Raw genomic sequence first — 13,432 nt, forward strand, 5'->3', positions numbered from 1 at the left:
ATTCATGCAGAAAACAACTGATTTTATAGTTTTAATTTTTATTTATTACTTTTGTAATATTATAGCATTAAGTGTAATATATATACATACTATCTCACGGGCCCCTACTTAATCATTTTTAGTTGAGCTCATTATCTTTTCGCTATAGCTACTAAGCAAATAAAGATTTAATAAGAATAAAAATAAAATCATTTTAATGACATAATTTTATATTTACAACAGTTTTGAATTTATGTAAATATAACTTATAAACTTAGGTCGTTTGAAACATATTTTCACACGATAAAGGTACATTTTAAGAACTCGTTGCATGTTATTTGCTATTTAAAACATGCCTAATATTAAAATCGAAAAACATACTATAAAGTATAGTAGGTAACTAGATAATATGTTTTTAAATTTATAAGCGAGAAAATAATAATTTTAGGAACTTAGGTTTAGCTGCATAAAAAAATGTTGATATTGATTTTCGTTTGTGACCTTGTAGACGATAATTTATTTTTAGAATAATATATATTTTCTCTTAGCAATAATCACTTAATATTTTACGAAATTTTTTTTACCCGAAAATGGTAAACTGTAATTTAGGTTAGACCAAAATATATATTTTTAAACTGGACAACTAGATGTTGATGTATTCATTCAGAAATTACTTGCGATTCCACACATTGATTTTTTAAATAATAATTAATTGTATTAACATTGTACCTCAATGAATTGACGATTAAAACGCTATGGAGTAAATTATTGTTGATTTCCTTTTGAATTTTACGATAATAGTGATGATTTTGGTACGGTAAGTCGTCAGGTCAATATAGTTTACCTATCATTAGGGTTGATATTGAGTTATATAGTCTGGTTAGGTAAGGTTAGGGCTTAAGCGAAGAAATAATTATGGATAATCGAAAATAGCTATATGACAGGGTTCATAGAATTATTATAGGAATGCATTTTAAACTACAGTAGAGCTAGAGAGCTGTAAGTTGTAAGTTTGTAACACGAGTAATATTTTTATTTAAATAATTTTTGAAATAAAAAAGTAATATAAAAACAAAAAAACACTTTTACTTACTTAACGAATGTATAGTACGGTCCATATTAGGCCACCGACATAGCTATTTCTTTTGTTATAGAAATGCAATTTGAAGATTTGAACGTAATAAATGATGTTGGTACTTAGGGCGGCGTGTCAAGATATGAAATTCGTAAGCGACTACTATCATAATCGAAAATATCTGAAACACGCTGTAATAAAAAAGAGTGTTTCAAAAACACACGATTATTTTGTGTAAACTCTAGTTTTAATTTTTTTTTAATTTTCAAAACATCAGAATAATATTAGGTACCGACACAGGTCGTAAGTTATTAGTATTTTCTTACAGGATACAACTAGACTCACTGTTACGCGAATGCAATACATCTCTATTGAAATAATTTAATGTATTCACATCGTTCAATAATTATAAGGAATTAACTATTTTGGCTAAACTATTACACGCGAATAATATTATTTCCCATAGTCCGTGCACAAAATTGGTCAGTCGACCTGATTAATTAATTTATTAATCTTTTTACATTCACCTTACGTAAAGATCTACATCGTATGTACAATCTACTTTCGTTTCAATTGTTTTTACGATAACCGTTCACGAGTCACGCGATGTACGAGTATATTATTGTAGCGATACAAATTGTTTCGTTATTCGTTTCAGTCGTTCCGATGTTTACTAAAAATGTATAATGTATAAAATGATATATTATTAATATATATTGTTATAATATATTAAAGTTTCAAAAACGCCATTCGTTTGCTCACTTTCCTTCCTCGGCAGTGCACGTATACCTAAATATACCTAAGTACTACTACCTACTACTACTACTACTACTTCCAATGGTGTATTTATGGGTTGTGTTGGGAAGGAGACGTAGGAAGTTTCCACTCACCTCCCAAGGGAATTTATTATGTTCCTTTATATTTTCTTGAACATATAAGGGGAAAATAATATTAAAATATACTTTTTTTCAAATACTACCCCGGTATCACAATTTAGATAAAATATGTTTTAAAAATTAAAAATTGTAATATCAAATATATTGTTCAGTGTCTGTATAATCTGTTATTTTTTAACAATATTTAAAATCTCTTTGTTAGTATACCTACATCGAAGGGTCATTAAGCGTCGTGTACATAATATATTTTATAATCGTGTTAATCATTCACTGTTTTTTTTTTTTTTGAGAGGAATTTATAAAATTATTTTCTATACTACCCCTTCTACCAAAAAAAAAAAAAAGAGTAAAATTCACTGTCCACTATATTATATTATTACTAATACTGCAATGCTGTCACCGTCACCACCCGCAGCAGAAAGCGGAGATCAAAATAATATTACAACCGTTCGCCCGTCCGTATTGACCGGGTAAATTAATAAAAACGCCTAAATAATATTATAATAATATGCGCGCGTGTATTATGCACTGTACATGTGTATACGCAGTAGCACAGTACGCGGGAGTGAAGCGTTCCCGCTACAAAAGTCGCGAACGCGCACTTTCATACATTTTTAAATCTACGCCCTCCCGCGCCACACATCCGCCACCACCTGGTAACGCGCTGTTCCGAAACGTTCGTACGTGGAATGGTTGAAAATGGCAATAAACCCTATGTAAATGACCGAGTCGTGCACGCTGTGCACCTTATGTTATAAATAAATCTCGTAAAAAAAAAATAACAAAAAGGTCAGCGAGACAAAATGCAGCGGACGACAAACAACGAATAATATAGGTACCTAATATTATATGTATACTGGTATACCTATATATATACCGACGGTATACTACGTACTGTATTGAATATATCGTATCTGTTGAATAAACAATATTTGAACGACACCTATTTACACGGAATCCACCATAAACGTCAAAAAATTATTATTATTATTATTATTTTGATATTTTTTAGCTTCGACTACAACAGGGGTTATTATTATTCGCAATAAATAATAATTACAATTTCAAATATTTTCAATTTAATTTTTTAGTCATAAAATATCATTTTTGCGCCGACAACATATTACGTGTGGCACAATATAATATTATTACATTCTGAAGGAGCCACGTTTTAAATGTATTTTTATTTAAACAAATTCAATTATATTTTTTAATCAATTCATAGTCTAAGAACCTACAATAGTGCCGGTCTGTGATATTATTTACTTAATAATAATTTGAAATGAATTTTCAATTTACGATTCATGAGACATTGCATTCTACATCTGACCGATTTTCATATTTGAATCCAAAAGTTATATTCATCACTTAAAATTACTATTAAAAAATTAGCATAAATCCACGAGTTAAACGAATTTCATATTTCACATAAATATATTATTTAAATATCAAAAGTGTCGCATTGAATAACTGATTAGCTCAATTTATTTTATTTTAGGTATTGATCTGTTCACTTAGAAACATAAAATTGTCAACATTATTTATAACAAAATAAAAACCTTTCCCTAATGATAAATATCATAAGTTATATTTTAATTGCAAATTCAATTCTCCTTATGTCTTTTTTATTAGCTGAGTAAAAGTTTTATAATATTGCACCAATAATAAACAAAAAATAAAAAAAATAGAGTTCATAATCGAATGTAGAAAACATTTTTAAAAATGTTGATACACACATTAAACGCACTAAACGAATAGTTTTCCGATTATTATAACATTTATATGAGCGAAGAGATGTTAAAAGTGGTACTTAATAACATTTATTTTTATAATTTTTTTCTTTCGAATTTTTAGTGTTTATATTATGATATGAATAAGTGGTCTGTTATCATTTCACGCCTTATTTTTCTACAGCTAACCAATTTATTTATGATGGTAGTTATTATAATAAAATATTATGTTAACTACAATTTTGTTAAAATGATTATAATTTCATAATTAATCTATTCATTATTAATCCTAAATATATTATCGATTTGTCGTAATATATCAAACTATTTGAACAAACCTAACTATGCTTAAAATCACTACTGATGATTGATTGCATTTTAACGTCGACAATCAATATAATCGCCTTTATAAATTATAAACTATTATCTATTATTAAAAATAAGACAATTATTTAACATTAACATTTAGAGAGATTAAATTTATAATAAATATCTATTATACCTATATTGCTGATAATAAGCATTAAAAGATGTAAAAAAAAATATAACAACTTTTATTAAGCACTTATATGAATACCTTAATCTTAATTGACACATTAATATACTTATATTGTATCGAATTGCTAAAATTTGATTAATAAATTATATGTTAAAACTAGAGCACACGTAAATACTTTAAATAACAACATATTCTATTTATTTTTGCATGATAATAAAATTTTACTATTCTAATAATTTGTTCCAAAATCGTATTTACATACCGACAATTTAAAATATTATTGATGTTTCATCAAATATATTTTAACGATATGCAGTATACATATACGTATTTTTTGGCCATACCAATAAAAAATAAAATAAATATAAGCATATTATACTATATTATATTGCCAATATATCATCATGGACCTTTATTTAACTAATACATTTTTAAATGTTTATAAATACATAAATTATCAATATTGCAAATAATATACATTTCGTGGAACAATAGTAAACGCTATGCATAATTCACGATAATAATAAATTGTATCATAAAATGTAAAATACGAATTTGATTTATAGACATATTACCTATAGTATTTACAATAATATCATTTATGTAGTTTATCCATTATTATAAGTATTTATCTATTATCAGTACTACAATGTAATTACATTGTATTCATTTGCATATATAACTATCAAAATCAAGCTTAACAAAATTAGGGATGGGCCATCGAACTTACCGGACACTCGATCACCCTTTACTTTGAGAAATTCGAACGGTTCAAAGTTTGTTGGAAATCAATATTCAAAATCGTATACTTTAAACTCAGCAGTTATTTTGGAAAGCTTGAGAAAAATCATATTTGATATCGATACTGTTATAAAATATAAATAGCAATATTTTTATATGCCGTATTTCCCGCATAGTCCCTATCAATTTTCAAAATTTTATAATCGTATCGTTATATAATTAGAATTTAAAAGTTTAAAATTTTGTAAAAATTGCAAGTACAAAATGGATTCAAGTTTGATTTCGAGTAAATAACGGAGTTCATATGAGGTTTCATTCACCCTTAAACAAAATTAACAAGGATCAATTTCAAATGCTCTAATTTGTTTTCAATTTGTGTCACATTTTTTTTGTGCTTAGTCTATGGCTAGTACAGTGCCTAGCTAATTATAGTGATTGAAGCCGCAGTTGTCATGTTATTAGAATATTAATAAAGAAAAACCTTTATTTTGCTTTAATTTTGTTTTTTATATTTAGGTGTTTTACTAAAATTATATGATTCTATATTATATATTTCTATACGTTTTTTAAAGCATATTCGGAAGTTAATTGAACTCTTTATCTTATCGATTCATAATTAATTTCAACACAAGTTATTTATAAACTCTAAAAACTTTAAAGTTAATATTATACTCGGCTTACTATTTTCGTGTAGTGAATTAAAAAAAAACATATCTTGATTCTGACATCATCGATCTATAACTATAACATTAAATAAGATAAAATAAATAGACTGAATAATATGTAATTGTTGGGAAAATATATTAGTACTTAATTGGAAAAAAATACTAAATTTTAGTAAATAAACCTGAAAACTTAATTAAACTCGAAGTAAATTATAGAGATTATCTTTTATATTGTAAAAATGTAAACATTAAAATATGTTTAATATGTGTATATTTAAAATTAAATTTGTAAAAACTTACAACAAAATGTACTTTTCATAAAGCATCAATAAAGTTGTAACTAAAAATCTATACAGCTTTTTTTGTATGTAAAAAACATTTATTAAAATATCTTAATATTTAAACAGAACTAAAAATGTTCTTATTTTTAAAATATTTAAGATACCTATAACCTATATAACATTTTGTAAATATTTTTTTTATGCAGTTATAATTAATGTGTACATTAATTATACACCAGAATTATTGCCTTTGTAGCAAAAATAAAATAAAGAATCTAATAAATATATTATTAATCTATAAATTAAATATACTTGTTTTTTTATTTTTTTTTATTTTGTATATTGTCTTGACTATTAAGTCATAAATTTATAAAATTTAATTAACTGTTTTCGTTTATCGAATAAATAAAAATAAAATAAAATCGTAAAATTCAGCATTTAAAAAGCTTATCTGTTCTAATATAATTAATGACAATAATTTGTTAGTGTATATAAAGGTGATTATGAACCGTTTAACTATACTTCATAGTTTCGAGCCGTGGGAGTTGACTATTTTCAAACAGGTAATTTTATATATTAGGTAAATGGTACATTAATAAAAAAAAACAATTAAATTAAAATATGTGGTCGAATACATTGTGTATTAATATTATTCAAAATTAAATATTGTTGTTTGATTATAAATTAACATTAAATAGGTACTTTTAATTGTTTTAGTTTACCAAAGTTAAAATTCTTTAGACAATCTAAAAAAATGGCTTCTGAGAAAAGTAAGTGCTTAGCTATACATTTTATTATTTGTTGATTTTGAAAATTTTAAATACTAGAATAAATTTTTAACTAATATTATGTAGTATACAGCTCATAATTGACTCACATTTTTTTTAAATATTTCAGTAATTCAGTTTCCCGATGATTTTTTGATTGGAACCGGATCTGCCGCGTATCAAATTGAAGGTGCATGGGACGCAGATAGTAAGTCTTTGTTGAAGTATATTAAAAATAGCCACTTGGTATTAACTAGAAATATAATTAAAAATGCTTCCAATTTAATAATACTTTATAATATAATACATTTATAAAATGGTTGGATTTATAATACATTTATTACCTTTCACGACGTTATATCTCGTTAACATATTACATTTTCTAAGATTGGGTACCTATGATAGGTCTTTAGAAAGAATACCGTAATTTCCCCGCATGCTATTTTGAGAAAAATGACATTTTAGTTTTAGTAATTTTTGGTAGTTCCAAATAAATTAATATAATATTTTTCAAAGTAAAATCCATAGTTTCTTATGGAAATATACGTGATAAATGTAATGGAACTATTCAACTTTATTTTCAATTTTTATTTCACCAAGATATCATTGTTTTGATATTTTTATACTAAGCACGCTATTAATTATTCAGAATTGTTTACTACTATTTCTAACAATATTTTCTGTATCCATTGCAAAAGTAAAAACCGTTCGTAAAGAAATTCACGATTAGGTATCACCGATAACAGTACGAAATATAATATGTGTGCAATGTACGACAGCGAAATTCCAAATATTATCAGTAATTTAAAATTAAATATATAAGATACGGCTTGATGGCAACAACGCCGCAAATATAGATTATGCGGAAGTGCTAAGTAAAAACGCCGCATTTGAAATCAAACTTACGGCAATCTTTCTAAGCAAACTGTGGTTACGGCGTTTTTGCTAAGCACCGGTTATATTTTATTACAATTCCGTCAATATTGTTTTCTTTTAAACATATATTTCTGGATAAATAATCAAAGTTACGGCATTTTCGCTAGGGAAAAACTTGTAAAACTATAATATATTAAACGTAATAATACAGTATTATCTCATTTTTTATTTTTTTCGATTTACGGCATTTTTTCTTTGAACCGCAGTATAGTTATATAATATAAATATATACTGAACCAATTATATTATTATACCTTTGTAAAAATTAAAAATTAAAATATGAAATACTTTGATTAAAAGTGAGAGCATTTCCTACAAACATCGAGTGAAGATAATAAACTTGTAAGCAGTTTTGAGACATATTTTTAAGGCAATATTTAAATTATAATGTCTTAAGTATAAAATTAAAAGTAGCCAAATAAAAAATAAAGCAATAAAAACTTAAGAAAAATTAAAGCACACGAGTATAATAATATTATCTAAAAATTTAAGTATGCATTATAATTATCTATAATAGGCGTATTAAAAACTGTGATTGAGTATTACTGTATTAGTAAAGTATAATACGTAAACTTAACCATTAAATCGATTTTATTGATGAATTATAGGCTAACTAAAATCACAGTTTTTAAGATATTTAACTGTTATAAATAGGTATACTTTTTAATAAAAAAAAACCTCAACCGAATAAATCAATAACACGGTTCTCAATATGTATAATACTCTAACTGTATTGTAATGTTTTATACAGCTACAATAACCCACCCAGTTCATATTGGCTCTCGCCAACCGTTAGAATGAACTGGACGGATTTATTTTATAATGATGACACTATAATATTATATAAGTTAATATTATTTTATTTTACAGACAAGGCTCCTAGTATCTGGGATGAATATTTCCACGATAAAAAAATCATAGTCTCCAATCCAGAAGCTGTTAAGTTGGCGCCTCGGAAGAAATACTCTAATTTCCACAAGGGAACAGATGTCCTTGCGACGGATCCATCTCGCGGTTTCTCAATTGTCAATGGAGATATCGCTTGTGACTCTTATCATAAACTCGATGAAGATATTAACAACTTGGTTGAACTTGGAGTACGTACAAGCAAATTATTGAGCTAATTGATAATTTTATAAATTTACCTTCAAAGAAACTTTAAAGAGTGTAGTTTTAAAAATGTATATAAATAGTTTACTAAAGTATTAAATTATAAAAATATCAAACCATCGGTTTCTTAAATAATAGTTAATATTATTAATATTGAAAATTATATTTTTCAGGTTAATATTTACCGGTTTTCTATAAGTTGGCCAAGAGTTTTGCCGAATGTCGATGACCGAGATGTTAACCAAGTTGGAGTGCAATATTACCAAACGTTAATTGAAAAGCTTATTGCTAACAATATTACACCAATGGTAAAGTATTATAATTTTAAATTATTTTCTATTATATTTTAACTCAATTTTTAATAAAGGGAGAAATGAGGTACTTATTTATTGTATATTTAAATCAAATAACTACATTGTACCAAACAAAGTAAAAAATAAAATATTACTTAATAACTGTGTATATTAATAACAATTTAAAAAAAATAATAATTGTTCTGATATTCAAAATGCAAATTAACAAGTAACAACATGTTACGCGCAAATTACGTATAAAATATTAATAAAAGTATTGAATAAAGTGAACAGTGAAATCCTAATCTATCGTATACTATTCGTATAAATAATTTAACTGTTTTCTATTAATTGACTTTAGTGCAACTTGTGATCATAATATTTCCATTTAGGAATTATCATTAATTTATTAAAATATTGAATACAATTATTTGTGTTAAAACTAGGTAACAATGTATCACTGGGATCTACCGAACATTCTTCAAAACCTTGGCGGATGGTCGAATCCAAACATTATTGAATATTTTGTGAATTACTCAGATTTTCTTTTCAGAACATTTGGCTCACAGGTGAGTAACCACCACTGTTGTGTATACAAGAGTGATTTTTTTCATAATAAAATATAATCTACACACATTTATAATATAGGTCAAACTATGGAGTACAATTAATGAACCCAGATTCGTAGCTTTGGCTTATGGTAATGAGGGCATGGCGCCCAGTGTCGGTGAATCGTTCAACGGTATCGCTGACTACATGGCCATTCGCAATGAGTTGCTCGCCCACGCAGCAGTTTACAAGTTGTACAAGAAGAAGTACTTCGCTGAACAACAGGGTAAGTAAAAATATAAATTTTTTGCCGTGGTGCGTTAATAATTGTTGCTACGACACGTCATGATTTCGTTGACATATTTATTGGTACCTACTGCCTACGCCGTATAGTTTAAGTATACTATAATGCAGGGATTCTCAAACTTTTATAAACACTGTACCCTTTTTTATCAATAAATTTATTTGGGTACCCCTCTTAGTTACTAAACTAAAATATATATATAAAAAAATTAAAAAACTTACATACATGTTGGCCAGACTTGTACGCCTTAAAAAATGTCGAGTACCCCCAAGGGGTACGCGCACAGTTTGAGAAACACTACAATAATGTAATTTAGTAAATACATTTTAATGTGACAACGCAAGTTATTATAATTTAATTTCAAGAAAACGACAAAACGTCAATATTAATAAGTTGTATTTGATTTTATTAGGTGAGATCAGTTTGTGTTTAGACACAACGGCATACTATCCAATAAATCCGGATCTACAAGAAGACCGCGATGCTGTTTCCAAATCATACGATTTTTCGGTACAATAACATTTTAAACATATCATTCAATATATATAATTTTGGTAATTAAAATAGGTAGCGTAAAATATTAAAATATTTTATTTACAGCTAGGAGTATTCACTCATCCGTTGAAGAACGGCACATTTCCCCAATCAGTGATAGATGCTGTCGCTACATCAGACGAACATATAAAAATATCTATAAGACGTATCATTGAATTTAGCGAAGAAGAAAAAATGGATCTCATAGGTAATCAGACGTTTCAAACGACAATGGTTATCAATACTCGTATCACAATGTGTACAATTTAGTTATATGTATTATTATTATTTATTACTTTTCATTCCATAAAGACATAGAGCATAATGGAAGGTCAAAATTGGAATATTTTAAAACCAAAATTATGAACGCATATTATTTATTTCAGGATCATATGATTTTATTGCTTTCAACTATTATGAATCATTCAAGGTAAGACCAATGACCGAAACTGAGTACAAAGAAGAGACATATTTACTGAATAAAGATTTGGGGGTAGTATCTGTCGTGAATTCAAGCAACATGGAAGATGTAATATTATTATAAGAATACTTTGATATGTGCAATTCACTATTTTAAAATTACATTTTAATTTTATAGACCTTTAAAGGATTTACTCAGGTAGTAGATTGGTTCGTGGAAAACGTAAACAATCCGAAACTATTTGTTGCTGAAAATGGTATTTTCGAGAAACTAAATGTAGACGAAAGTGAAAAAAAAATCCAATATCATCGTGTAAGTTATACAGTAGCACTTTTCTGAAACTAATATATATTAATACATTATACTCTTATTATATTATAAAGTAATAAGCGTACCCGAATAATAATTTAATAATTATTTGGTACTATACATTTGATAATAAATTTTGTTTAATTTGTAATTGAACAGGGAATTTTGACGGAACTTGACAAAGCCTTAAAGAAAGGCGTTGTTATTAAAGGGTATTGTGTCTGGTCGTTTATGGATTCGTTGGAATGGACAAGTGGATATTTTGCGTAAATATATTTATCATAATACTATACAATATTTTCTTTGTATTTTTATACTTATTACATTATATATTTTTGTTTATATTTAGCAAATTATTTGGTATATATGAAGTGGACTTTAACGACCCGGAAAGACCCCGTTCCAAGAAACAATCATTTGAATTCTTCCAAACACTTTTCACAACAAAATCATTGACACCTATCGAATCTGATGAATAATATCAATATGGAAAACTGGTTTATTTTAAGGGGCCTCAATAATTGTCAACAATCTTTCATATACTTACCTGATTTTAGTTTTAGATTATCTCTGTAGTATGACAAATAATATAATATACAGAAAAAAATACATAAAATATATGAGTATGTTTAATTTATTACTAATTATAAGTGTTTCCTGAGATCGTGATACAACATTGTTGGCTAAATTAATTTGGTTCAATAGAATATTTTATTTATATATTTTTCGCTAAAATTAAAAAATATAAAGTTTTTACTAGTTAGGTTTACTACAATTCTACAATTTTACAAAATTCAATCAAATAAGTTTATGAACTTATTTTTTTCTGATAATAATTGTGAAAGTAAAATATTTTGCTTTTTTGGCTTTCAAAATGTTAACATTTGCTAATATTATTTTTAAAGTATAATATAGCAATAAATTCTATATTTGATCAAATATTAGCTTATAATCAAGTTTTATTATGTGGTTAATTTAATTCGATTATCGTTTTTGTCTTTATCTTGTAAATGTATCTTTTTAAAATTAAATTAAATTAATTGAATAAACAAAATAACACTTAGCATTCACTGCAATCCCCCCCCCCCAAAAAAAAACATTAATTTGTGTTTTTTTAAAGAAAAATCTTATTTGAGTTTTACCATTACAGCTTATAATAAAAAGATTGTTTATTAGTAACTGCCTATCTGACGTTTTTCTATGTTCTAACAATTCTAACTTTTAACCATGTAAAATGAAGTAATACTACAAAGTAAACCTTGTAAATAATTAATTCACTAAACTAAACAGAGACCAGAGTCATGTGTAGATATAATCTGCACCAATGTATACATATTATTATAGAAATAAAAAAAAAAACTAAAAAGTAGAAAATTTGTCGAGAAGTATTTCTAAATAATAAAAAAAATTATAAAAATGTTTGAAAGTTTCTGTTTTAATATTCATTCCGAAAATATTATATATTTCATAAATATAATACCAAAAAACTAGGGACAATCAGATATAAATATGTATGCGAATTAATCCATTGGTTCAACTAAATGGCATCGTTGGAAATAAAATATTCCGTTATACCAACAGTTTATAAAGTAAATCGCAGAATTATATTGATCAACCTATTTAGTGCTATGAAAAAGTCAAAAGTTTCTGAGCACCTAAGTAGAAACTCGACACTTAGTAAAGTTAATATTATTTTAATGTTATCAAGATTATTTGAATTTCTTTTGGCTTCGTTTAATTTGTAAAGTGTACTCTGTAAAACGCGATAAAAATATATTTACGTGAAATTATTAAGAAAATTTCAAGTATAGCTAACTAATACAATCTCTTGGATAGGTTTAAAAGCCAAACAAAATAGATAGATACATGATGAGCTTAGTGGTTGATTATGAAAGTAGTTTTTAATCATATCAAGTGTGACTAGTACTTAGATAGTTGGAGAGGCGACCACTTATGAAACTTATCATTCATATATACCGATTGCCAACAAAGAAGAAATATTATGGCAGAACGCATCTATTTAGTCACTCGTGAACACTCTATATTCTAAACTTCTCTCTTAATTTTACGATTTGATGAATAAAAATCGGTTAGAAAGTAAAAAGTAAAACCCGTAATAGTTAGTTTCTGAAAATGTTATTATTTATTATTGCGTTAGGTAAATTATAATATAAAATCTACACGATTCATGAATAGTATTTAAGTATAACACTAAATTATATATTACGACTTTGATCGTTGTATAGACGAGAAATTATAAAGTGCTGAGAGAATTAATTATTAGTTAGCCTTCCCGAATACACGAGAAATCTGATCTGGGTAAACATTCAAATAATTTATTCT

The 13,432-nt window shown here is 26.3% G+C and overlaps 1 protein-coding gene across 2 annotated transcripts; it reads left to right on the forward strand.

Annotated features, from left to right (window-relative positions):
- The first annotated feature begins 6,325 nt into the window (after positions 1-6,325).
- On the forward strand, positions 6,326-11,707 carry LOC132929419 (lactase/phlorizin hydrolase-like). 2 transcript variants are annotated; one of them, XM_060994753.1, is made up of 13 exons: positions 6,326-6,429; positions 6,584-6,636; positions 6,764-6,841; positions 8,440-8,666; positions 8,853-8,987; positions 9,419-9,541; positions 9,621-9,807; positions 10,238-10,335; positions 10,426-10,567; positions 10,746-10,888; positions 10,958-11,092; positions 11,249-11,355; positions 11,439-11,707. In XM_060994753.1, exons 2-13 carry the CDS (start codon positions 6,621-6,623, stop codon positions 11,566-11,568), a joined length of 1,521 nt encoding a protein of 506 aa, XP_060850736.1. In that variant the 5' UTR covers positions 6,326-6,429; positions 6,584-6,620; the 3' UTR covers positions 11,569-11,707. The 2 variants fall into 2 exon arrangements, with proteins under 2 accessions (XP_060850736.1, XP_060850737.1); XM_060994754.1 differs by having other exon boundaries at positions 6,360-6,429; positions 6,565-6,636.
- The last annotated feature ends 1,725 nt before the right edge of the window (positions 11,708-13,432 follow it).

Source organism: Rhopalosiphum padi, chromosome 4 (assembly GCF_020882245.1).
Source record: "Rhopalosiphum padi isolate XX-2018 chromosome 4, ASM2088224v1, whole genome shotgun sequence".
NCBI lineage: Eukaryota > Metazoa > Arthropoda > Insecta > Hemiptera > Aphididae > Rhopalosiphum > Rhopalosiphum padi.

Coding starts and splice junctions, on each gene's coding strand:
- LOC132929419 (XM_060994753.1), top strand. Junction 8,988..9,418: donor CTAACAATATTACACCAATG/GTAAAGTATTAT, acceptor TGTTAAAACTAG/GTAACAATGTATCACTGGGA. Junction 10,889..10,957: donor ATTCAAGCAACATGGAAGAT/GTAATATTATTA, acceptor TTAATTTTATAG/ACCTTTAAAGGATTTACTCA.